Source organism: Pristis pectinata, chromosome 12 (genome assembly GCF_009764475.1).
Source record: "Pristis pectinata isolate sPriPec2 chromosome 12, sPriPec2.1.pri, whole genome shotgun sequence".
In the NCBI taxonomy this organism is placed as follows: Eukaryota; Metazoa; Chordata; class Chondrichthyes; order Rhinopristiformes; family Pristidae; genus Pristis; species Pristis pectinata.
The window spans coordinates 23,367,459-23,394,638 of NC_067416.1; the positions used below are offsets into that span (position 1 = coordinate 23,367,459).

At 40.2% G+C, this 27,180-nt stretch overlaps 1 protein-coding gene across 1 annotated transcript in view; it reads left to right on the plus strand.

Moving 5' to 3' along the window:
- The window catches only part of dock1 (dedicator of cytokinesis 1), a 432,222-nt gene that overhangs the window by 250,575 nt on the left and 154,467 nt on the right, over positions 1 to 27,180 (plus strand). The window contains exons 28-29 of the mRNA XM_052026984.1: positions 69 to 170; positions 5,207 to 5,301. Of these exons, the coding sequence (XP_051882944.1) occupies positions 69 to 170; positions 5,207 to 5,301 (197 nt within the window). The remainder of the gene's footprint in view (positions 1 to 68; positions 171 to 5,206; positions 5,302 to 27,180) is intronic.

The following is a 27,180-nucleotide window of genomic DNA, read 5'->3' on the forward strand; positions in this document are numbered from 1 at the left end:
TTGCATGATGCTTAAAGGCATTGATTTTTATGACCTGAAAATAACAAAACTGGGTCTTCTTATTTCAGGGGAACTTTGTTGCTTGTATGACTGCCATCCTAAGGCAGATGGAAGATTATCATTATGCCCATTTAATCAAGACCTATGGGAATATGCGATCAGATGTTGTGGTAAGTGGAAATGACATCCTTCACATATTTGTTCATTTGGTTTTCAGAATCAAGATTCATGGATGATTAACAGGTGCAAGAAGTATCTGAAACACATTTATGCCAAAATGTAGTGATGAATTGTGAATGTGCTGCAACCTGGAATGAATTTTAAATTTCTTATGTAAAAAGAACTTAGTTTTTTGAGAAGTATGCTTTGGTTGCTCTTGTAGAATGCCATAAGTTGCTGCTTGATTGCTTGATTGTTGTCATTAATCATTCATGCTTCCTACACACCATACTTCTCATCACATTTAGAACCTTCTTGACTTTTCTATGTTTCCCTTCTAACACTTTCTCAGTCCTTTGACTTTATCTTTCTCTTACCTTTTGAACTTCCTATGCTCTATCTTGCTTGCTGCTTGATTGCCACTCACTAAATCCCTAATTACTTATATGCTCTCCCTCATTCCATTTACCAGTCATAAGTAGAAACAGTCAGAGGCTCCCACGCATTAGATTTATTTTCCCCATTTCTCTATTGCTCTTCTTATGGTGCATTGAACAGAAAACCAAAGTTGTTGTGGCTGTATCATCAATGCATTAGGACAGATTCTTCCATTACCTCACAGTCATTGGTTGCTTGCTCCTATGTTACACTATTCATTCCAGCATGGTTCACGGTGCAGTCTTCTGCAGGAGGCCCAGCTCCTGACACCTTTGTGTGGCCAGCTCAATGTGGAGCCTGTGTCAGCACAGGAAGCTGGCTGGCTGGCTCTCAGAAGCACAATGGCAATCAAAGAGGCCCTGTCCTCACAACCTGTCACAATGATCAAGACCATTAAATGTTCGTGAATGTTTTGGATATTCACAAGTATTCATTAATGCTCAGGACTCAAAAAAAAAACGTACATTTAAAAAGGCTAAAAGACAAGTCCACACACTAAAATTCAATTAAAATCATTAAAACTAAACTGCCGTGCTTGCATCAAGTTAAACAGATTCAGCAGACAGGTTTCCCAGCCTGAGAGCTGAGATGCCTTGCAAGATCATGCTATCCTGCAGCCAGCAAAGGTGGGGCAGAAGATGCCACCACTGAATTAGGCCAATGTCAACACCAGAGATCAGTTCTTCTGCAGGGACACCAAGTTGAGTACTGCATTAGCTCTGGCATCGGACAGAAGATCTTTCCCATTGTTCTCATTTACTCATTCAGTCTCTGGTTAGTACAAAAAATGCTCATCCCATGTTTTAGAACATAGAACATACAGCACACTACAGGCACTTCGGCCCACGATGTTGTGCGCGACCTATATAAACCTTATCCTCATCCAATCTATCCCCCTCTCTTCTTCACCTCCCATAACTCTCTATTTTCTTTCATCCATGTGTCAATCTAATAGTCTCTTGAATTACCCTATCGTATCAGCCCGTACCAACCCGTCTGGCAGTGCATTCCATGCACCCACCACTTTCTGTGTAAAAAAAAAACAACCTCTGACATACCCACCTCTGACATACCCCCTCGACTTTCCTCCACACACCTTAAACAGGTGACCTCTAGTATTGGCCATTACCGCCTTGGGAAAAGATGCTGGCTGTCCACTCTGTTCTATGCCTCTATCAAGTCACCTCTCATCCTCCATCACTCCAAGAGAAAAGCCCTAACTCACTCAAACTCTCCTCATAAGACATTGCTCTCCAGTACAGGCAGCATCCTGTAAATCTCTTCTGCACTCTCTCCAAAGCTTCCACATCCTTCCTATAATGTGGTGACCAGAAATGCACACAATATTCCAGGTGTGGTCTAAACAGAGTCGGCATTGAACTTGATCCCCCCCAGCTAATGAAGGCCAGCACACCATACGCCTTCTTAATCACCCTATCAACTTACATGGCAACTTTGAGGGATCTATGTATTTGGATCCCAAGATCTTTAGGTTCCTCCACACTGCTAAGAATCCTGCCATTAACCATGTACTCTGCCTTCAAGTTCGTTCTTCCAAAGTGCATCACTTCACACTTCTCTGGATTGAATTCCATCTGCCACTTCTCCGCCCAGCTCTGCATCCTGTCTAAATCCCGTTGCAACCTATGACAACCTTCTACACTATCTAATACACCACCAACCTTCGTGTCATCTGCAAACTTACCAACCCACCCTTCCACTTCCAAGTCATTTATAAAAATCACAAAGAGCAAGGGTTCCAGAACAGATCCCTGCGGAACACCACTCATCACCAACCTCCAGGTCGAATACTCCCCTTCTACTATCACCCCCTGCCTTCTGTGGGCAGCCAATTTCAAATCCACATAGCCAATTTTCCATGGATCCTATACCTAATGACTTTCTGAATGAGCCTACCATGGGGAACCTTGTCAAATGCCTTGCTAAAATCCATATATACCACATCCACCGCACTACGTTAATCAATTTGTCTTGTCACTACCTCAAAAAAACTCTATTAGGCTTGTGAGGCACGACTTGCCCTTCACAAAGTCATGTTGACTATCCCTAATAAGACTCTGCTTCTCCAAATGCTCATAAATCCTATCCTTTAGAATCCTCTCCAATAGTTAGCCTGCCACTGATGTAAGACTCATAGGTCTATAATTCCCAGGATTGATCTTTTTACCTTTCTTGAACAATGGAACAATGTTTGCCATCCTCTGGTACTACTCCTGTGGCCAGGGAGGACTCAAAGATAATACCCCAGCAATCTCTTCCCTCGCTCCCCACAGTAACCTGGGGTATATCCTGTCTGACCACCGGGACTTATCTATCCTAATACTTTTTAGTAGCTCCAACACTGCTTCTTTCTTAACCTCAACATGCTCCAACACATTTAAGATTTCTTTATTAGTCACATGTACATCGAAACACACAGTGGAATACATCTTTTGCGTAGTGTGTTCTGGGGGCAGCCCGCAAGTGTTGCCACGCTTCCGGTGCCAACATAGCATGCCCACAACTTCCTAACCCGTATGTCTTTGGAATGTGGGAGGAATCCGGAGCACCCGAGGAGAATATCTGCGCTAACCTCACATTCGTCTAAGTCACTCTCCCTGGTGAAGACTGAAGCAAAATATTTATTCAGGACCTCCTTTGTCTCCAGACAAATTTTTCTCCCCTTATCCCTGAGCGGCTCTACCATCACCTGAGTCATCCTTTTGTTCCTCACATATATGCAGAATGCCTTAGGGTTTTCCTTAACCCTACTTGCCAAGGCCTTCTCATGTCCCCTTCTAGCTCTTCTAAGTCCCTTCTTAAGAACCTTCCTGGCTACCTTATAACTCTCAAGAGCTCTGTCTGATTTTTGCTTCCCAAACCTTAAATATGCTTCCTTCTTCCTCTTGACTAAACCTTCCACCTCTCTTGTTATCCATGGTTCCTTCACCCTACCATCCTTTCCTTGTTTCAATGGGACAAACCTATCTAGAACCCCATGTAAATGGTCCCTAAACAATTTCCACATATCTGTGGTGCATTTACCAGAGAACATCTGTTCCCAATTTACGCTCCCAACTTCCTGCCTGATACCATCATAATTTGCCCTTCCCCAATTAAATACTTTCCCATAATGTCTGCTCCTATCCTTGTCCATACCTCTGCTAAAGGTCAGGGAGTTGTGGTCACTATCCCCGAAATGCTCACCCACTGAGAGGTCTTTCACCTGACCAGGTTCATTGCCTAGTACCAGATCCAGCATGGCCTCTCTAGTTGGCCTGTCTACATATTATGTTAAGAATCATTCCTGTACACACCTAACAAATTCTGCCCCATCTAAACCTTTTGCACTAGGGAGGTTCCAATCAATATTAGGGAAGTTGAAGTCACCCATGACAACAACCCTGTAATTTTTGTACCTTTCCAAAATCTGCCTACTTATCTGCTCCTCCGTGTCCTGGTGGCTATTTGGGGGCCTGTAGAATACTCCCAATAGAGTGATTGCTCCCTTCCTGTTTCTGACTTCCACCCACAATGACTCGATAGACAATCCCTCTATGGTGTCCTCCCTTTCTACAGCTGTGATACTATCCCTGATTAATTTTTGCTTGATAAAGCTTGAAAAATGTATCTGTTTAAAAATTATTTGAAGAAAACCTCCTGGACAGAAGCGGTGGTTGTTTAAGGTAAATATCCCATTGGTAGAGTTGATAAAAACAATATTGATGCAGCCTGAGAAATTAGGTATACGTATCTCAGACTGAGTCAAAATTCTGGGCAAATATATCAAATCCAAGCATGATCGTTTAGGACAGGGTTAGATCTTTAAAAAGAACACTTAAGTGAATGCAAAAAAGGCAGATTTTTTTATTGCAAAATATGAAAAAATTCCTTAAACCTTGGATTTTAGAAACTTCAGAGGATAAATATTGCTAAACATGTTACTTGAAAGGCACTTTGTTCAGTGAATGAGTCCAATAGCTAGACTTTGGAATGACAAGATGATATAGCCTTGTTTTAATATAGAATTTATTCTGTAGCGATGTAACTCTTTAACATAAAGAAAATTCATCACAAACTAACAAAAGAAACAGCTATTGTAGAACTTCTTTTGTATTACACCGGAGTGCCAGACTATATTTTGTGTCAAGTCTTTCAAGTGGGACTTGAGTACACACTCAGAGGAGAGAGTGTTATCACTGAGCTATAACTCATGTCACCCTTGACTCAGAATGAAGCATCTCCTTTCACATGATGCACACCTGACTTAGCAGTGCAGTAGCACCAATGAAGACCCACAGTTCATCTGGCGGATCATTATTAAAAACGGTGTTCAAAACAAAATATTTATTTTCTAATAATGTAAACGTGATCTGCTTGATGCAAATGCAAAGAACTAATTGAGATATTTAAGTAGGGGATTTTTCATTGATTGAATTTGAAATCATGCAGTTGAAGTAGTAAGAAAAAGGAAAAGTTGCTTAAAATTTATAATTTACTATAAGAAAAATATTAAATTTGTGATATTTGCTGTAAACCATCTTATCAGCTAGTAGTGGAATAGTTGTAGCTGTTCTTTGAAAACTTTAACAATTGTGCTCTGTTTCAGGATTTCCTGATGGAGACATTCATCATGTTCAAAGATCTCATTGGAAAGAATGTCTATCTTGCTGACTGGGTTATAATGAACATGATGCAGAATAAGTAAGTGTTAAGGGAACTACTGAGCTTTTGTTGGGATATGTCTACTCCAAGTTTGACTGAAAGTGGTACTTTTCCATGGAAGCAGCAAATGAGTGGAACAAACCAGAAACTCAAAAGGCCAGTTTATTGAAATAATTATGATAGTGGCCTCATAGCAGCTCCTTTTGGAAATCCTGTTCATAGACTACAAGCAAAAATAGAGTTTGGTTTCTTAAAAGCCTTTATCTTTTTTTCTTAATTCCTGAAGGTAGAAAACATTAAAAATACTGAATTTCTGTGTGCAAGAGAAACAGAGTTAATGGTGTAGGTTAATGACCTTCCATCAGAACTAGAAAAAGTTAGAAATACAACTTTTCTCCATTTTAATTTGAAGAGAAAGTGGAATAGTGCAGGGAAAACAAAAAGAAAGGCCTTGTGATAAACTGGAGAGCAGGAGAGATTAAATATAGAAAAATCATGTTGTTCAACAACCCTGCTAAAAATAAATAAATACAGCAAAATCAAGTTGCAGACCAAAGAAGATGTATCTGAACTTGATGGGACATGCGAATGTTAACATTCATCTGGACTTGTATTCAGGCAAAAATTGAAGAAGATAGTAACCTGGGGTATATCCTGTCTGAGCCTTCACAGGAGAATTCCAAAGATTCACCACCCTCTGTGTGAAGAGATTTGTCATCCCTGTCCTCAATGGAGACAGAAACAGGGTTAACATTTCAGGTCAATGATCTTCCATCAGAGCTAGAAAAAATTAGAAAACAAGCATGTTTTAAGTTGTAGAGGAGGTGGGATAGAGAGAGCAAAATGAATCTCTATGATAGGGTAGAGTCCGAAAGCGAATGGATGATGCATTTGTCTGGGGTAAAAGCTTTCTAATTGCAGCTGATTTGTTTAGAGGACATATCATTAGAAGGAGATGAAGGAGCACAGAGGACAGTGTAGTTGATGGAAATCTGAAATAAAGAAGAATTCTGGAAACGTTCATCTGGTCAGGTAGGCGAACGTTACTGGCCATTGCAGGAGGCCAGAAAGGTTAGAGGCAGATTAGGATGGAGAAAACATTGTAGGCAGCTGGAAGCACAGGATCCTGTGCAGTCTGAATAAAACTTTTCTGAAAAGTGATCATCCCATTTAAGTTGATTTCTCTAGTGAAGAAGAAACCACATCGTGTTCATTGATGGTAGTACCCTAAATTGGAAAAAGTATAAGTGATTCACTGCTTCACCTGGAGTATTGTTTGAGTCTCTGCATGGTGCGAAAGTAAGAGGTAAAAAATGCAGGTGTGGCAACTCCTGTGGTTGAATGGGAAGATGCTGGGGGGGCGGGGCGGGGCATGGGTCTTGGTCAAGACGGAAAAATAAATTAAGGAATCACAGAGGAATTGTCCTTATTGAAATGCTGAAAGGTAGAAGGAAGGAAGATGTGTCTCATAGTGGCATCATGTTGAAGGTGGAAGTTACAGAAGATGATAGGTTGATTGGTGGGAAGGTGAGGGAAAAACCTTGCTTTGGTTGGGAGGAAATGTGCTGAGAGAAAAATTAGGGAGATGGAATAGACACAGTTGAGAATCATGTCAACTATTTATGGAGGGGAAACCATGCTTAAAGACATCTTGGAAGTACTGCTGCCACTAGATATGAAGGAGTTGGAGGAACCGGGAGAATGGAATGGAGTCATTGCAGAAATCTGTGTAGGAGGAGTCAAAGTAGGTACGCAACTCTGTGGACTTGGGCTCAGCATTTCCAGCATTCACTTTTATTTCAGATTTCTAGCAGCTGCTGTGTTCTGCATTTCATAGTTCCAGCATTTTTTCTGTCTTCACTGCCCTCATGCAACATATTCTATATTCATCTCTTCCAGACCGGTAATCTACAATTAATAAATCTTTACCTTAGTTTTGATGAAGGCCATTAACCTAAAATTAGTTTCTCTCTCAACTGATGCTTTCTAGCCTGCTGAGTATTCGAGCATTTTCTGTTTTTTTGCAGCTTTCCATCATCTGCAATTGTTTGTTCCATTTCCAGTATTCTGGTTATCCCTTACCTGGTAATTTCAGATTTCACTCTTCTCCTACTTACACCCACTTTTCAGTTGCCTGTATCACCCTCTTTTGTCTGGCACCTCCATCACTTGTATTACTCACTCTGTTCTAGTCTCCACTACATCAAAATCCTTTCCTTCTCTCCACTTTTCTCTTTCTTTGTTACTTGAAATGTATTTAATTTGAACTTTTCCCAGTTCTGATGCAAGGTCATTGACTTGAAATGTTAAATCTTTTTCTTTCTGTGTATATTTTACCTGACCTACTGAGTACATGGCATTTTTTTCACATTTCCAGCATCTACAATGTGTTGCTTTTGGGCGATTATTATTGACATTTCCTTTGTTTTTCTGTGATCTTTCATTTGTGAAATCATCCAAACTGTTGCCAATTTAACTACCTTTATATTAGCTTCATGGCCTATATAAATATTAATATTAAATGCTGGATGATATGTAAGAGGAGATCGTCCTCTGAGATCCTGTCAAATCTGCCAGTGGATACACCCATAATTGGGCAATTCCATTTAGCAGCTGCTGACTGCTGGACCTCCACAACACCTGGTAGGACTCTTCAAGATCAATAGAGAATGCAAACTTCTGCAGATATCCACTCTCTCAGCTTGGGAAAGCCACCTGCTGAAACTATGTCACGTTAACCTGATGCAAGTACAGTAAGCCCATTGAAACCAGTTGGGCAAGTTGGTATAGGGAGAGAAAGTTTTTTTTTAATTTAAGGTGGTTTAAATGTTCTAATTCTTTTAAATGTGTTTTTTTTTTGCTCTTTTAACTTTTAATTTTTGAACATCAATTTTTGACAGGTCAAGAAAGATTGTGAAATTTTTGAACATAAAAAACGTTCACAAACATTCAATTTAAACAGCAGGTGTGACAGCCAATGAGCTGTCAACACTGTTCTTGTCACTGCAGTCAATGACATGTTGGGAGAGGCCCAGTGCTGCAGCTCATTGATGGCCAGGAGCCAGACTTCCACTGGAAGACTGCACCTTGGAGCACAGCACAAAGAACTGCATGATCAAAGGTACAGTTGACTGGTGAATTTGGAATAGAGGAAGATATTTCACAATGTAATTTACCATTTTCAATGGACTGAACCTAGATTTTTCAGCTATTACTGTTGATGTGGTTAGACTTCTGTATATTGAATTTGTAGAAGGTAAAATGTTAATTGAAACAGATTTGTTGCCTTGAATTATACTAAATGGACTCTGTGCCCTATTTGTTACGTGGACATTAAATTGTCCTGCAAATACCTAAATATCCATAAATACGAACTTCTTGGAGGAAAGTCTCCTGGATAAATCCAGTGAGAACTACAGAGCAATGTAATTAAGTATGATGGGTGGGCACAAAAATGTCCCATTCGCATACAGTCTGCTGGAGGAACTCAGTGGGTATTGGTATTGGTTGAGCCGCATCTGAGAGGAAAAAGGAATTGTTGACGTTTTGGGTCGAAACCCTGCATCAGGACCATTCCGCTCACAGATGCTACTCGACTTGCTGAGTTCCTCCAGCAGATTGTTTGTTGTTCCACATTCCAGTATCTGCAGTCTCTTGTGTTTCCCATGCACAAAAACTGCTGAGAAGATCTTTGACAGACTGCAAAGCCATACCCTGGCTTTGCCATCTTTCAAATTCAGGTTCTTTCAATGCTTCTGAATGCCCCAAATTGTTACCATTGTTTTGCAGTAAAATCTTCATTCATGCGAATGGGCTTGTGGGTGGGTTCTGCACCATGCCTAAATTGGTACAGGATCCGTGAATACATTCCCTAGCTTGAATTCCAGCAATGGAGCATAGTGACAGATTCACTGGTAAGAACTTAATCAAAACTTCAGGGCTTCCATGTTTCGATACATGTGCCAGAATGCTGAACTCGCTTGCATATATACAAGTAAATGCTGACAGTTGACTGCAGAACTCCTGTAAAATCTGGCCCACTGTGTTTATCTGACTGAAATAGATAGAAGTTGATAAAAAGGAATTTGCTTATCCACTGCTGCAAGAAGCATTTTCCCTCCAACAATTAGCTTCTCAAATGCCAAATTGATCATCTTGTCAAATTGTGTTTGTTGTAAAAAAAAATGCTTGGAATTGTGACTAACACCCAAGAATTAGAGCAGCAATAATAACTTCCATCTACAAAGCAAATTTAACAAAATAAAAACATCTCAAGACATTTTGTATAAACGTGAACCAGAAAAACATAATGTTGAGTCAGAGAAGTCAGTGATGATCACAAGCTTGGTCAAAGAGCTAAAGAGTATCTTAAAAAAGGAGAAAGAGGCAGACAGAAATATTTAAGGAGGTTATTTCCAGAGCTTAGGCCTTTAGGAGCTGAAGGCACAGCTGCCAATGCTGCAGAAATAAGATTTGGGAGTAGTTAAGATTTGTAAGTTCTACCTTTTGCTTTACCAGAAGCCAGTGTTGGAGAACAAGCCCAGTGGACGTTGACGAATGTAATTTGTTATGAGCCAGGATATTGACAGCAGAATTTCAGAAGATTTCAGTTTTATGGAGAGTAAAACAAGTAATATATTAGAAGAGTCTAGTCCAGAGTCAAGAAAGGAATGGAGCAGCTGAGCTAATTCAGGAGCAAATTGGATTAGATTATGGATATGTAAGTGGATGGTCTTTATGTTGCCAGAGGCGAGGTTCAATATTCATTTAAAAAAAGATACCAAGTTTGCAAACAGTCTAGATCACTTTCAGGCAGTTGCCAGGATGAAAGTGGAAAGCAATCACAAACTACCTCTCAGTGTAAAGATCATCTGCTCCCCCAACACTTTAATTTTCCTGAACACTATTATGATATCAGGATAAGGAATAAAGAAAGAAAGGCTAGATCTCACCAGCACATTAGCCATTTAAACAGCACCATGTATGGAACTTACTGCACATTATTGTCAAAGCCAGAATTCCTGGATTCGTTGAAAGAATCAAAGGCTAAAATGTCCCTAAAAGCTTTAAGAGCCAATAAAGTGATGCCCTCAGCTTTGCTGGCTGTAAAATTCATGATTTTTTTTTAATACATTTTAAATGTTTCTGACTTTTAGAGAATCTGAAAACTATTCAGATTGAAATTAGTTAATGGAAATAAGAGGATGATGGTAGGTCAAGTAGAAGATAATGGAAAGGGAAAGGGACAGAGAAAAGAGTGTAGATATGGGGAAAATGAATAAACAATGAAAAGAGGGGATCCATTTAGGGTGGAAACACCCATATTTGTTGGATTTCCCACCTCAGATGTAGCAGCTACTTTCCTTGCTCGATAACTCATCTTCAGAAAGTAGTAAAAGCAGACAAAATGTCAAAAATGTCCAACTGGCTGGAGTGTTCAAGGACATCTTCAACCTCTTGCTGCTGCAGTCGGAGGTTTCCACTTGCTTCCAAAGGTCATTGATCATACCAGTGCCCAAGAAGAACAGGTTGAGCTGCCTCAACAACTATTGCTCAGTAGCACTCACATCTACTGTGATGAATTGCTTTGAGAGGTTGGCCATGGCTAGGATTAACTCCTGCCTGAGCAAGGACCTGGACCTACTGCAATTTGCCTACCACCACAACAAGTCTACAGCGGACGCAATCTCACTGGCTCTCCACTCAGCTCTGGAGCACCTAGACAACAGCAAAACATATGTCAGGCTGCTGTTTATCGATTACAGCTCGGCGTTCAACACCATCATCCCCTTAGTACTAATCAACAAGCTTCAAAACCTGGGCCACTGTACTTCCCTCTCTGCAACTGGATCCTCGACTTCCTTTTCGGGAGACCACAGTTTGTGCAGATCAGTAGTAACATTCCTCCTCGCTGACAATCAACACTGGCGCACCTCAAGGCTGCGTGCTTAGCCCACTGCTCTATTCTCTCTACACGTATGACTGTGTGGCTAGGCACAGCTCAAGCGCCATCCATAAATTCTGTTGGCAGAATCTCAGATGGTGATGAGGAGGCGTACAGGAGTAAGATAGATTGGCTGGTTGATGGTGTCGCAACAAGAACCTCTCACTCGACGTCAGCAAGACAAAGGAATTTATTGTGGATTTTAGGAAGGGGAAGTTGGGAGAACACACACCAATCTTTATTGAGGGGTCAGTGGTGGAAAGGGTGAACAGCTTCAAGTTCCTGGGTGTTAACATTCAGAGGACCTATCTTGGGCCCAACACATTGATGCAATCACGAAGAAGGCACGTCAACAGCTCCACTTCATTAGGAGTCAGGGGAGACTTTGTATGTCACCAAAGACTTGCAAATTTCTACAGATGTACAGTGGAGAGCATTCTGACTGGTTGCATCACCACCTGGTATGGAGGCTCCACTGCGCAGGATCGAATGAGGCTGCAGAGGGTTGTAGACTCAGCCAGCTCCATCATGAGCACAACCCTCCCCGCCATCGAGGACCTCTTCAAGAAGTGGTGCCTCAAGAAGGTAGCATCCATCATTAAGGACCCTCACCACATGGGACATGCCCTCTTCACATTACTACCATCAGGGAGGAGGTACAGGAGCCTGAAGACCCACACTCAACATTTCAGGAACAACTTCTTCCCCTCCACCATCAGATTTCTGAATGATCCATGAACACTACTTCGTTATTCCTCTTTTGCACGATTTATTTATTTTTGTAACATAGTAATTTTTATGTCTTTATGTCTTGCACGGTCTGCTGCCACAAAACAACAAATTTCACGAATATGTCAGTGATAATAAACCTGATTCTGATTCAAAATGTCATCAGAAGCAAAACAAAATAGTCAGTTGGGGCAGGAGAAGAGAGAGACAGAAAAAAAAAAGGAGAGACTGAGATTGAAAAGACAGAAGAAGATAAAAGGTAAGAGATTACCCTTGTCAATTCATCTTGTGTAATATCAGATGAAGACCTCTGGTGTTTGCATATGTGCATGAAAGTAGCTTAGCAAGAGGTAAGCTAGTTCTTTCACATCTCGGAAGTGTAGCTAACTGAAATTAATTGGTTAGCAAACTATCATAAGTTTGGGAAATTACCACTAATGCGAGGAGAATGTAGAAGATGTAAATACAGCAGGTTCCAATATTGTGCATGTAAATGCTTCATGCAAGAGACTATTAATTCACTAAAATTTAAGTAAAGAGAAGTTTAGGTTAATGCTAAAGTTCCGTTGCTTCCTTGGTGCTTTTTTTTCTGTAGACTTATTCTACTGACGCCAACTTCTTTCATGTTTATTTTTTGAGATGTGTGTGGTGTCACTAGCAAGGCTAGCATTTATTATCTGCCTATAATTGTCCTTCAGAAGGTATTATTGCAGTCCTTCTGGTGTTTTTTCTCTTCAGTAGTTGTTGTTATTAGGCAAATAAATAAAACTTTTTTAACATAAAATAAGAATACTACATTATAACAAAATAATAGACACTTTAAACCCATCTTTTATATTTCTGCAAAACCCTTTTGACATGGCAGTGCTGTATTTATCCAACAGTGTCTTGACAATCAGTTCATGAATGGGGTATACATATTGCATAGAGTTTCAATCTTCACAGTAAGCTACTTTATAGAAATTGTATCAATTGTAGTATCAGCATTAAATTGCTAACTTTACTGTTTTGTATATTCATGAAAATGATACTGTGCTGTAATTACTGAATGGCAAGTTGAAATAGCAAGGGTCAATGTGATATTGTCATTAGATCTAATTGGCTGTCTTTTGAAAACACAAAGTTGAATTCCTTGGTGAAGAACTTGGGCATGTAGATTTTGAGTGAATCGGTTCTTTGGTAGGGATTAATATGCTAGTTTTACATCAAATATTGAACTAACTGGCATTTTTAATGCACGTTACAGTTTAATGTTTCCCTGTTCTGTTTTTGATCTTGTATATCACAAGCCTTTCTCTGTCTAGCATCACATCTGTCATGTTGTTCCCAAGAGCAGCATCTGTGAATTAATTTTTAACACAACAGCTGCTCTGCTCATAAGCTTTGCACACATGAAACCCATTCCAAGAAATGGCTGCACAGTAGTTTCATAAGATTTGCCAGTCCATTACAAATGAACCCTCTGTATGCATAGGTTTTAGCTCATTTGCTCTATTCCATAGTGAAGGCTCACTTGATACCTCTGGCACAGCGAGCCCTATTCTGGAGTTGAGGAACTATATTGGAAAATTTTGAAATATGTACTCTAAGCTTTTTAAAAATAGATGAAGCAAAATCACTTAAATTTATATTATGCTTTAATTTATATTCACTTCATCCAAAGGTATGTCATTTTAAAGTTCAGTCACTGTTATAGAGACAGAGCTTTTCTATTATTTTTTTCTGTCAGCAGTTATTCTTCAGTGAGACTGTACCCTCATATACTAGAATAAGTGTAAGGTTTTCACTTCAAAACTTAGTACCTGTGAAGAAAACGTCTAAAAATAACATATTATAAGCATGACTAACTATTAAACCCAATGGTCTAAATCCATTCTCGCACAATTCCTCCTCTTCAAATAGTCTGGCAAAACAGCTTTGGTCACCAAAGGAAGCTGGTAACAAAAAAAAGAGCTGTTGTAATTTAACTTAAAATGCTATAAGACCATTACAGGATCATGCTAGCTCCTAAAAATGTCATCATAGAATAAATTATTTCCTAATCTTGGGAAGCGAGGTACATCAAATTCAAAAGACATCAATTACAGAAGAGAAGATCTTAGGAATAACACACTGCTGCAATTGGACAATGGAAGGATGGAACTTCAGATGCCTTGGGGGAAATTGGAATAGCTGAATCTCATGTGAATGTGGTATAAAGGAAAAAAGGCCTAGTTTGACTCCCTTGAGCAAAGATTTGTATCATCAGTACTTTTCATCATGTCTCTAAGACTATCAGTGCTATAATATTCTTTTTTAAATGCCTTAAGAAGAAAAGTTGGACATGATAGCTTCGTATCTGTTGGAGTTTAGAAGAGTAAGAAGTAATTTCATGTAAACATACAAGGTCCTGAAGGATCTTGACAAGGTATATGTGGAGAGGATATTCCCTCTGTGGAGAATCTAGAACTAAGGATTACTGTTTAAAAATAAAGAGTTGTCCGTTTAAGACAGGAATGTGACAAATTTTTTTTTCATTCAGACATTGAGAGTCTTTGGAACCCTTGTTCTCAAAAAGTGGTTGAAACTGAGATTTTGAATATTTTTAATGCAAAGGTAGACAGGACCTTGATAAGGAGGGTGATCAAAAGTTACTGGTGCTAAGTGAGAATGTAGAAAGGTTACAGTCAGATCAGTCATGACCTTATTGAATGGCAAAGCATTGCAAAGTATGGCAGTAATTTCTAAGTTCTTAATTAGTATGTCTTATGTAAAATTTGAATTATTTATTTAGGTCAGATGTAATGTATTTGAATTCATAAAAGCAAGCTACAAATACAGATGTGTTGTACCAGTCCTTCCCTCATAATTTTTACATTGTATTGATGGTTGTATTGCTGCTGTTTCCTGCCTCAGCCTCAACTGGAAAATTTCACCAATTTTACTGTTAGACTTTGCACAATCCAACTCCCAGCTATTGACTTCCCTTTCTCAATTTCATTATCTGCATCTCTGGGATAGGCCAAAGATCCGTATCACTACAAGTTCACTGTTCCCAATGCTGCTTTGACCACAATTTCTCCCACTCCTCTCTCTTGTAAGGACACAATACCTTTTTCTCCATTTTCATTACATTTTTCTAACAATCTACATTCTGTGCCAAGGTTTCAGTTACATCTTCATTTTTCAAGGATTCTCCTCCATTGTGGTTGACTAAACTCTTGTCCATGCCATTTGATTCCCAAACTTCTGCCCGGATCAATACCAATTCACCTTGCTCCCAGATGTGCAATTGTATTAAGCTTGTGCTTGTCTTACTCCCCAGCTTCCAGTGGATTGTTCTCTTATTTCCTGCAGCTACAGAGTGATGCCACCATTTCTCTCCCTCTCAGCATTCAGAAAGGACTAGTCCCACTGCCACATTTTTCTTCACCCTTCCTCATATCATGGAACCGTCTCATATAGCCTGAGATGTTGCACTGGCAGCCTTTTACTTTCTTCCTTCTCACTGCTCTATTTGCACTTCTTTCACTTTAGTATACAGTATCCAGGGGCCCGGATCTGGATACATTATATTAAATTTCCATGACTCCAGACCCAAAGAGTAGATAACTTCTAACTGATCTCTAAAATGGCCAAGCAAGCTACTTAGTCCAAAGCTACTTCAATAACAGGCAACAATTTCTGGTGTAACTAGCAACATCAACATCCTGTTAATATTGGAATTGGTCTATGTGGTACAATGAAAAACCTGTCTTGCATACTGTTCATACAGATCAATTCATTACACACTGCATTGAGGTAGTACGAGCTAAAACAATAACAGAATGCAGAATAAAGTGTAACAGATACAGAGAAGGTGCAGTACAAGTAGACAATAAGGTGCAAGGTCATAACGGGGTAGATTGTGAGGTCAAGAATCCATCTTATCTTACTAGGGAACTGTTCAATAGTCTTATGATAATGGGATAGAAGCCGTCCTTGGGCCTGGTCGTACGTGATTTTAGGCTTTTATGTCTTCTGCCTGATGGGACGGGGAGAAGAGAGAATGTCCAGGGTGGGTGGGGTCTTTGATTATGCTGGCTGCTTTACCGAGGCAGTGAGAAGTATAGACAGAGTTCATGGAGGGGAGGCTAGTTTCCATGATGTGTTGAGCTGTATCCACAACTCCCTGCAGTTTCGTGTGGTTATGGGCAGAATACTTGCCATACGACACCATGATGCATCCAGATAGAATGCTTTCTATCGTGTATCAATAAAAATTGGTAAGGGTCAATGGGGATGTGCCAAATTTCTTTAGCTTCCTGTGGAAGTAGAGGCACTGGTGAGCTTTCTTGGCCGTGGCATCTCCGTGGTTGGACTATTGGTGATGTTCACCCCTAGGAACTTGAAGCTCTCAACCCTCTCGACCTCAGCACCATAGCTGTAGACAGGAGCAAATGCACCGCTTCCCCACCATCCCCCCCCCCCCCTTCCTGAAGTCAATGACCAGCTCTTTTGTTTTGCCTACATTGAGGGAAAGATTGTTGTCATAACACCATGTTACTAAGCTCTCTATCTTCTTCCTGTACTCTGACTTATCGTTATTTGGGATACAGCCCACTACAGTGGTATAATCTGCAAACTTGTAGATGGAGTTAAGAGCAGAATCTGGCCACGCAGTCACGTGTGTATAGGGTATTGAAAAGAGGGCTGAGGACACAGCTTTGTGGGGCACCAATGTTGAGAATAATCGTGGTGGAGCTGTTGCTGCCTATTGATTGAGCTCAGTTGGTCAGGAAGTCAAGGATCCGGTTGCAAAGGGAGGTGTTGAGTCCTAGGTCTCGGAGTTTGGTGATGAGTTTGCTTGGAATAATATTATTGAAGGCGGAACTGTAGTGAATAAATAATAGTCTAACGTAGGTGTCTTTGCTGTCCAGATGCTCCAGAGATGAGTGTAGGGCCAGGGAGATGGCGTCTGCCGTAGACCTGTTTTGGCGGTAGATGATTTGTAGTGGGTTGAAGTTGTCTGGGAGGCTGGAGTTAATGCGTGCCGTGACCAGCCTCTCAAAGCACTCCCTTATAGTGAATGTCAGAGCCACCGGGCGGTAGTTATTAAGGCGCGTTACCTTGTTTTTCTTAGCTATCAGGATGATAGTGGTCTTCTTAAAGCAGGTGGGAACTTCAGATTGAAGCAGGGAGAAGTTAAAAGTATCTGCAAATACCCCCTCCAGCTTATCTGCACAGGATCTAAGGACATAGCTGGGGACACCATCCGGGCCAGATGCTTTCCGCCAGTTCACTCTCCAGAAGACTGATCTTATGTCCGCAACGGTGACTATGGATTCAGGTGCATTGGAGGCTGTCGGGGTGGGTGGTGACATACCAATCTCCTTCTGTTCAAAATGTGCATAGAATGCGGAGACACAAGAGATATGTGATGAGCTCATTGCATATCGACGCGATCAGCTCATCGGGAGCAGATGCGCTGTTGTCAGCAATGCCGCCCAACTTTGTTTTGTAGCCTGTTATAGCATGTGAGCTCTGCCACAACTGATGGCTGGTTCGGGACTTGATTTTGGACTGGTATTGTCTCTTGGCATCCCTGATAGCTTTACAGAGGTCACGTCTCAATTTCTTGTATTGGTCAGGTCACCTGATTTGAATGCTGCAGTCCTAGACTTCAGTAGGCACCTGAACCCATAGTCACCGTTGCGAACACAAGATCAGTCTTCCGGAGAGTGAACCCGCGGAAAGCATCTGGCCCGGATGGTGTCCCCAGCTGTGTCCTTAGATCCAGCAGGGAGTGAATCGCCCAGTTCATCCATGGTTTCCAGTTTGGGAACACCTGGATTGTCCTCTTTGGTACACAGTCCTCAACACACTTGCTGATAAAGTCTGTGATGGTGGTCATCTAGGCTGGCAGCTGAGTTTTTTAACGTCTAGACTAATTGCAGATTGAGTGGATGTTTTTTGGAATACTTCCCTTCTGATGTCTCTGTCCTTCATGCCATTCCAGTGAATCTCAGTGTAACCTCGAAGGACATAACCTCAGCTTTCAAACTTCATTTTGAGATTTCTTCAAACTTAGTGTTGGATTTAACAAATTCAAATAATGTTTTTACTATTCCTGTTTTCACTTCATCACGACTCATTGTTTCTTTACCTGTTGCTTCCTGTCCTCTTACATCATCAACCCTTTGTTGGTTAATTTCTACTCCCTTTCATCTTATCGCAAATTTTGTGTGTTTCTGTCACAGACCTTTCCTTTTGTTCTTTCCTCAGTGCCCCTCCAATGTTCTCTGCATCTTAAAACAGAAGCTATTGGAGCGAAAATGCTCAGCAGATCAGGCAGAGAATAGAGAACAGAGAACAAAGTTAATACTTTTGTGTCAATGACCTTACTTCTGCATATGAAAGCTTTTTGTATCTACTGTTTTATACTAATGAAGAAACGTCATCAGCCTGAAAAGTTAATATTGGCCTAGCTTTTGCTGAGTGCAGTTTGCCACCTGTGCAAGCTGCTGACCTGTGTTTTAGATTGTTATGCATTTAGTAACGGGAAGGCTGAGCTTTCTGAAAAGTAACTCCAGATGCTAAATGATGAGAATCAATGTGGGTGGGCAAAAACAAGTGTTACTCATGAAATAACTTAGAAAGCCTTTGACAGATGGGAAAGCCATGCAGCTAGGCATCAAGATTTTTCAATGCTTCTGAATTTCTGCTTCATTTAAAGCCATATGGAAAGTTTGAAAAAATGAAAATCACCAAAACCATTTAAAAACAAATTGAAATAACTAGAAACAATTGAGAAATTGCAACTTATATTGCCCTTACAATACACCCATAAAATCTCCATTCAAATTAAAGGATAGGCAAATTCTGTACTTGCTCTAATCTGACACAGGCCCCAGGAGCAAATACTTAAGTATAAGTGTTGACATTTGTGGCCCACTGATGGATTCCACTGGTGGAGTGTAGTAACAGATTTGCTACTAAGAATCTGTTCAGCAAATTCAGAACTTGCGCAAGTTCGAGGGGGACATGTGCTAATGCGGCACAGAATTATTAGCATATACAATAAATTTCTGAACCTCTATTTCTCTCTCCATGGATGCTGCCAGACTGACTGAGCATTTCTGGCATTTTCTTCAGGTTTGCAGCATTTTGCTTTTGTACTAATTGTTCCATGTTACTTTCTATATTTGTTGTCTACTAAGCTTGCTGTCAATAGGAGTAATCACAGATTATAGAGAAGTCAGTAACCTCAACTCAGATTTCAATCGTCATTTCCATGTGCCATTGTGCCCATTATGGAAACTGATATCAACTAAAGTATCCTGCATACATACTGTACATATAAAATATTATTACTGCAGTCAAGCAATCAAATTAGGCTTTTGCATAGTCCTTGCTGCAGTAGCAGTAAAACAAAACTGTCAAATATATAGAAAGTTGCTTTCTCTAACGTTTCTGTATCTCACTATTTATATAGATGACAATTTGTTTTCAAAAGTTATTTAGCTGGTGGCATTTTTATACATATTCATCCTCTAGTGGTGTCATTGACAAAATTTTATTTGCAAGTTGGTGTTCCACATCTAAAATTTTAAATATTCATGTTAAGTAGAAACATGAAGGTGCTTCTCATGTCAATTTTCTTGTCTGCTTTTAAAAGTGATGTAACCATTTAATATGTCAGCAGATTATAGTACTTTATTACTTACTTCTGTTGAGCTTTATCTATGAAAATATAAGATTTTGCAGTCCTTTATTTTATGTTTTAATGTTCTCATTTCTTACGATCACTCTGATTAACTTTACTGATGTTCAGTAAATATTGCCTGATGAAAATAAATTGCAGGGAACACTACTTTGCACTCCAATCATATATTAAAAATCTGAATTTCCTTCTTGTCAGTTTTTCACATTATAAATTCTTCTGACTGCATTTATAATGCAAACTGCCTATGTAAGCTTGTAGCACTATAATTACACCTGCCAACCATCATGGTATTGTAATGCCTCAGTTGTATAACTTACAATGCCTCAGCCTGTACAACAGAGAAGTTCCTGTCCTTTACTTCCTATGCTTATGTTTGGCTTGCTACTTTATCTATGGCTTATAATGGATAAATTGTATAAAATGACAGGATAAAGGATATAAAACTCAAAATAAATGCAGCGTCCACAGAATGTAGATTGTGATGAGTAAGGGCCTTGGAAAGGGCAACAGGGACAGGATTATATGAATTGATTACAGGTAAATATTGTAAGGTAGTTGCAGTATGTGGAAGTTGGTAGAAATCATTGAGATACATGGCAAAAACATGTACAGTAAGTTTCTGCAGTTGCGGAACTTAGATTCATAGGATTCATAAACTGTGATGCATCAGAGGGGGGAAGTTAACTAGACATTTTGTCCAGAAGGCAAGCATATCCCTGATTAAATACTGTTGACTTGTTTAGTCAAAAAGGATGGGAAAGTGTGACTACAAGTGAGGCAGATATATGAAAAAAATAAAAGAAAATTAGAGGTGCTTGTAATCCTGTGAAACTTCAAACTACATATAGACTGGGCAAACCAAATTATCATTAATAGTGTGAAGGACAAATTCATGGAGTGTTTAAGAGATGGTTTTCAGATTGGTATGTTAAGAAATCAGTGAGGGAACAGGCTATTTGAGATCTAATATTGTGTAATGAATAGTGATGAATTGGTGATCTGATTGTAATGGGCCTTTTGGGAACAGTGATCATAATACAACAGAATTTTATATATAGAGTGGAAGTAATTCAGTTTAATCTGAAACCAGGGCCTTAAATCTGGGGGAAAAAAAGCAAACCATGAAGGCATGAGTTGGCTATGATAGATTGGGAAACTGCATTATGGTATGTTGCCTCCCAGGTGCCAAGGTCCGGGATGTCTCTGATCGGGTCCACAGGATTCTTGAGCGGGAAGGAGAACAGCCAGAAATCGTGGTACATGTTGGTACCAACGACATAGGTAGGAAGAGGGATGAGGTCCTGAAAAGTGAGTTTAGGGAGCTAGGCAGAAGGCTGAAGAACAGGACCTCAAGGGTAGCAATCTCGGGGTTACTGCCAGTGCCACGCGATAGTGAAGGTAGGAATAGGAGGAGATGGCAAATAAATGCATGGCTGAGAAGTTGGTGCAGGAGGGAAGGTTTTAGATTTTTGGATCATTGGGATCTCTTCTGGGGAAGGTGGGACCTGTACAGAGAGGACGGGTTACACCTGAACCCGAGGGGGGCCAATATCCTTGCAGCCAGGTTTGCTAGGGTGGTTCGGGAGGGTTTAAACTAGTTTGCGTGGGGGATGGGAACCAAAGGGGTAGGACAGAGGAAGAAGGGGATGGGGAAAAGTCAGATCTAACAGGTAGAGAGGCTTTGAGGAAGGAGAAGCAGAGTACAGGCTATAGAAGTAGAAAGTTGGATGGGTTAAAGTGCATTTACTTAAATGCAAGAAGTATCAGGAATAAGGGTGATGAACTGAGAGCTTGGATAAGTACATGGGACTATGATATTGTGGCTATTACAGAGACATGGCTGACACCAGGGCAGGAATGGATATTGAATATTCCTGGTTTTCAGTATTTTAAAAGGGATGGGGGGGGGGGGAGAAGAGGAGGAGGGGTGGCGATACTGGTCAGGGACAAAATTACAGCTGCAAGAAAGGGTGGATAATGTAGAAGGATCCTCTCTAGAGTCAATATGGGTGGAAGTTAGGAACAAGAAAGGAACAGTTACTCTACTGGGAGTATTCTATAGGCCCCCCGGTAGCAGCAGGGATATTGAGGAGCAGATTAGGAGGCAGATTTTAGAAAGATGCAAAAATAACAGGGTTATTATCTTGGGAGACTTCAACTTCCCAAATATTGATTGGCACCTGCTTAGTGCCAAAGGTTTAGACGGGGCAGAGTTTGTTAAGTGTGTCCAGTATGGATTCCTGTCACAGTATGTTGACAGGCCGTCTAGAGGAGATAGCATATTAGATCTAGTTTTAGGTAATGAACCAGGTCAGGTGACAGATCTCTCAGTGGGTGAGCATTTGGGGGACAGCGACCACTGCTCCATAACCTTTGGCATTGTCATGGACAAGGATAGGAGCAAAGAGGAAGGGAAGAGATCTAATTGGGGAAAGGCGAATTATGAGGCGAGAACTTGAGAGTGTAAATTGGGATGACATTTTTGGAGGGAAATGTATTATGGAGATGTGGTCGATGTTCAGGGATCTCTTGCAGGATGTTAGGGATAAATTTGTCCCAGTGAGGCAGAGAAGGAATGGCAGGGTGAAGGAACCATGGGTGACAAGGGAGGTGGAACAACTAGTTAGGAAGAAGAAGGCAGCATACATAAGGTGTAAGCAGCAAGGATCAGATAGGGCTCGTGAGGAATGTAGAGTAGCAAGGAAGGAACTTAAGAAGGGACTGAGGAGAGCAAGAAGAGGACATGAAAAGGCTTTAGCAAGTAGGGTTAAGGAGAATCCCAAGGCTTTTTTCTCGTAAGTGAAGAGCAGAAGGATGGCTAGAGTAAAGGTAGGTCCGATTAAAGACAAAGGTGGGAAGATGTGCCTGGAAGCTGTGGAAGTGGGTGAGGTTCTCAATGAATACTTCTCTTCAGTATTCACCAAGGAGGGTGGTCTTGATGACGCTGAGGACTGTGTTGGTAAGGGTAGTGTTCTAGAGTATGTAGATATCAAGAGAGAGGATGTGTTGGAGCTGTTAGAAAATATTAGGACAGATAAGTCCCCGGGGCCTGACAGAATATTCCCCAGGCTGCTTCGTGAGGCGAGAGAGGAGATGTTGGCTAGGATCTTTGAGTCCTCGTTGTCCACAGAAATGGTACCGGAGGACTGGAGGGTGGTGAATGTTGTCCCCTTATTCAAAAAAGGTAGTAGGGATAGTCCAGGGAATTATAGACCAGTAAGCCTTACGTCTGTGGTGGGTAAGCTGTTAGAAAGGATTCTAAGAGATAGGATCTATGAGCATTTAGAGAATCGTGGACTGATTAGGGACAGCCAGTATGGCTTTGTGAAGGGAAGATCTTGCCTCACAAGCCTGATAGGGTTTTTTGAGGTGGTGACCAGGAAGATTGATGAGGGTAGTGCAGTAGATGTGGTCTACATAGATTTTAGTAAGGCATTTGACAAGGTTCCACATGGTAGGCTTCTTCAGAAGGTCAGAGGCCAAGGGATCCAGGGAAGCTTGGCCGTGTGGATTCAGAATTGGCTTGCCTGTAGAAGGCAGAGGGTTGTGGTGGACAGAGTGCATTCGGATTGGAGGGCTGTGACTAGTGGTGTCCCACAGGGATCGGTTCTGGGACCTCTACTTTTTGTGATATTTATTAATGACTTAGATGAGGGGGTCGAAGGGTGGGATCTGGGGGTTCATATCCACAGATCACTGAAAGTTGCCACACAGGTGGATAGGGTAGTTAAGAAAGCTTATGGTGTGTTAGCTTTCATAAGTCGTGGGATCGAGTTTAAGAGCCGCAAAGTAATGATGCAGCTCTACAGAACTTAGAGTACTATGTCCAGTTCTGGTCGCCTCATTATAGGAAGGATGTGGAGGCGTTGGAGAGGGTGCAGAGGAGATTTACCAGGATGCTGCCTAGATTAGAAAGTATGGATTATGAGCAGAGACTAAAGGACCTAGGGCTTTACTCATTGGAGAGGAGGAGGATGAGGGGAGACATGATAGAGGTATACAAAATATTAAGAGGAATAGATAGAGTGGACAGCCAGCGCCTTTTTCCCAGGGAACCAATGCTCAATGCAAGAGGGCATGGCTTTAAGGTAATGGGTGGGAAGTTCAAGGGAGATGTCAGAGGGAGGTTTTTCACCCAGAGGGTGGTTAGTGCATGGAATGCGCTGCCTGGGTGGTGGTGGAGGCTGATACGTTGGTCAAGTTCAAGAGATTGTTAGATAAGCATATGTAGAAATTTAAAATAGAGGGATATATGGGAGGAAGGGGTTAGATAGTCTTAGGTGTGGTTTGAAGGTCGGTACAACATGGTGGGCTGAAGGGCCTGTATTGTGCTGTATTGTTCTATGGTTCTATTAACAACTATAATAATAAGCCACCAAGGGCTAATTTTTAAAGAATCAATACATAAAGAATTAATAGAAGTAATATTTATCCCTTTAAGGTAAAAAGGACCCAAAAGGAAAAGTGGTCCAGGCATGGCTATCAGTAGAAGTTAAAGATAGTATTAGATCAAAGGAAAAGACTTATGATGTTGTCAAAAAAAGTAGTAAACCTGAAGATTGAGAAAATGTTGTAATTCAGCAAAGGAAAACCAAGTTACTGACAAGTAAAGGGAATGCTGAATAGTCTAGTAAGAAACATAAAATAGACTTTGAGACAAATATATAAAATTGGAATTGATTTATTATTGTCACAGGTACAGTGAAAAGCTTGTCTTGCATACTATTCATACAGATCAATTTATTACCGAGTGCATCGAGGTAGTACAAGGTAAAACAATACAGAATGCGGAGTAAAGTGTCACAGCTACAGAGAAAGTGTAGTGCAAGTAGACAATAAGGTGGAAGGTCATAACAGGGTGGATTGTGAGGTCAAGGGTCCGTCTTATCGTACCAGAGAATTGTAGTGGAATGGAATAGATGAAATGGAATAGACGAGCTAAATTTAACGTGGATCTTTTAAACACTGAGGTAGGAGAAATTATATTGCTGAATAAGGAAATAACAGAAATCTAACAAAGCTTTTGTCAGTTTTCATTGAATAAGACACTGAAATTCTCTAAGAAATAGTAGAATACTGTTCGTCTGGTGTGAATGAGGAACTCAAATGAGCATTAAAAAGTATTGGAGGAATTAATAGGATTGAAAGGGAATAAATACCTGATGACTGTGTACTAGTGTTTTGAAAAAGCTGCCTATGGAGACAGTAGATGCATTGTTTTGTCATCTCTCAATATTTCATAGATTTTAGAAAATCCCCACAACGTACAAAGTGGCGTTGTAACCCCATATTTTAAGAAAGAAAGAAGAGAGAAAACAGGGAACTATAGACATATTAATCTGGCATAAGTAGTAGGGAAAATCTGAAGGCTATTATTAATAAAGTAGTAACTGGGCACTTGGAAAATATAGGATGGGCAAATCAACATTGACTTATAAAAGGGAAATTGTGTTTGACAAATCTGTTAGAACTTATTGCATTTATATCCAGCATAATAAATGAGGGTGAAACATGATTGATATATTTGAGAATTCATGTGTAAAATATTGATTGAGGATTGATTAATAAGCAGGAAATAATAGGACTTGGCAGGTGTGAAAAAACAAACTGCTGGAGGAACTCAGTGGGTCAGGCAGCATTTGTGCAGGCAGAGGGATGGTCAACATTTCGGGTTGAGACCTTGCTTCAAAACCAAGTAGTTTATGTTTTTGCTTCACATTACAGCATCTGCAGTCTCTTTTGTTTCCAGGAATTGAGAGATGATTTTCAGTATTGGGTCTGCAATCAGTTGGGTGCCTGTGGCCCAGCTGTTCACAATCTATATCGATGATTTGGCTGAGGAAATGAACGATGATAATCCAGTTTTGCAGATGATATAGGTGGCAGTGTGAATGGTGAGGAAGCTGCAGGGAGGCTTCAGGGGTAAATTGGCAGGCTAAGTGAATGGGCATGGATGTGATAAATGGAATATAATGTGGAAAACTACGAGTTTTGGTAGAAACCATAAAAAGGTGGACTATTTTTTAAATGATGAGAGTTTGAAAGGAGTTACTGTTCAGAAGGACCTGGGAGTCCTTGTACATAAATTATTGAATGTTGGTAGGCAATTTGAAAGACAATTGGTATGTTGGGTTTTATTGAAAGAGGATTTGAATACAGGAGTAAGGATGTCTTGCTCTTAATTCTAAAGTGCCATGTTGAGAGGCATCTGGAATATTATGTACTGCTATGTTCTCCTTGTCAAAGGAATTGTTAATAGAGGAAGTGCAAAGAAGCTGAGATTGTGGGTCTACTGTATGAGAAGAGATTAAGCATACTGGGGTAATATTCTCATTAGTGTGGAAGACTGAGAGGTGATCTCATTGAAATATCCAAAATTCTTGCAAGACTTGACAGGACAGATGTAGAGTTGATGCTTCTTTTGGTTGGGATTTTTAAAACCAGGGGTCATAGTTTTGAAATGAGGAGTCTGTCAATCTGGACAGAGATGCGAAGAAATCTCTTCACCCAGATGATATCAAATCTTTGGTATTCTATTTGTACACTAAGTTTGTGGAGCTTCAGTGCTGATTACATCCAACAGTTGGAAAGTGGTACAGGAGTGAAAAATCAGGCATGATGATTGAGTGATGGAGGAGGCCTGAGAGGCTAAATGGCCTGTTCCTGTTCCTGTTCCTGTTTCTTCTTCTCCCAAATATGACTGATATAGGTCTGCACAGGCTGGTGCAATTATTGTCCAATTATTACCAATATAGTGCAAGTAATTGTTTAGTATTTAATGAAATTTTATAGTTTCAATCTGTTTTTCATCATTTTCCATTCAGCAACGCTCAAGTTAGTCATTAAGTTAAGTAAGCACCACATAGAGGAAAACAAAGAACAAATGTTAATAGTTGGAAAACGAAAAAAATCCTTGTTACAGTTCAAATAATAGCAAAGGACCATATCATTTATGAAAGGAGCATTCATGTGACCATGGTTTTTCCATTATAAATAATTTATCAAACTGTATACTTGTCATTTTATCCCAGTTGAGCGCCACCTTTAATAAGACTTCTCTCGAAGATATGTAGTGAAGCACTTTGCTTCTGATGTAGAGTACACCTGAATTTTATAGACCCCAAAACTGCAGTCATTTTAAAATACAAAAGTAGACTCTTTTTATAATTTTAGACAAATCTAAGTACTTTATGGAAGAAAAAACAACTAATTAACAGTAGTTATTTCATGATGATAACTACTTCTCACTTCAGCACAGATAAAGTAACATCTACAAGTTAAAACCTGACCTGTAAAAACTTGCATTTAACACATTCAAGTTGTTCTGAAAATATTTTACAGCCAGGGAAATACTCTTTCAAAAGTAATGTAGAAAATATGACATCCACTTTGTGCGTAGCAAGCTCCAACAAATAGTATTTTAATTATGACTATATAATCTGTTTTAGTGATTTTGATGGATAAGTATAAGCCATATCATCAGGATTAACTCCCCAGCTTTTCTTTGATATGGTATCATTTACCTTCACTTGAAAGGACAAATTGGGCCATGATTCAACCT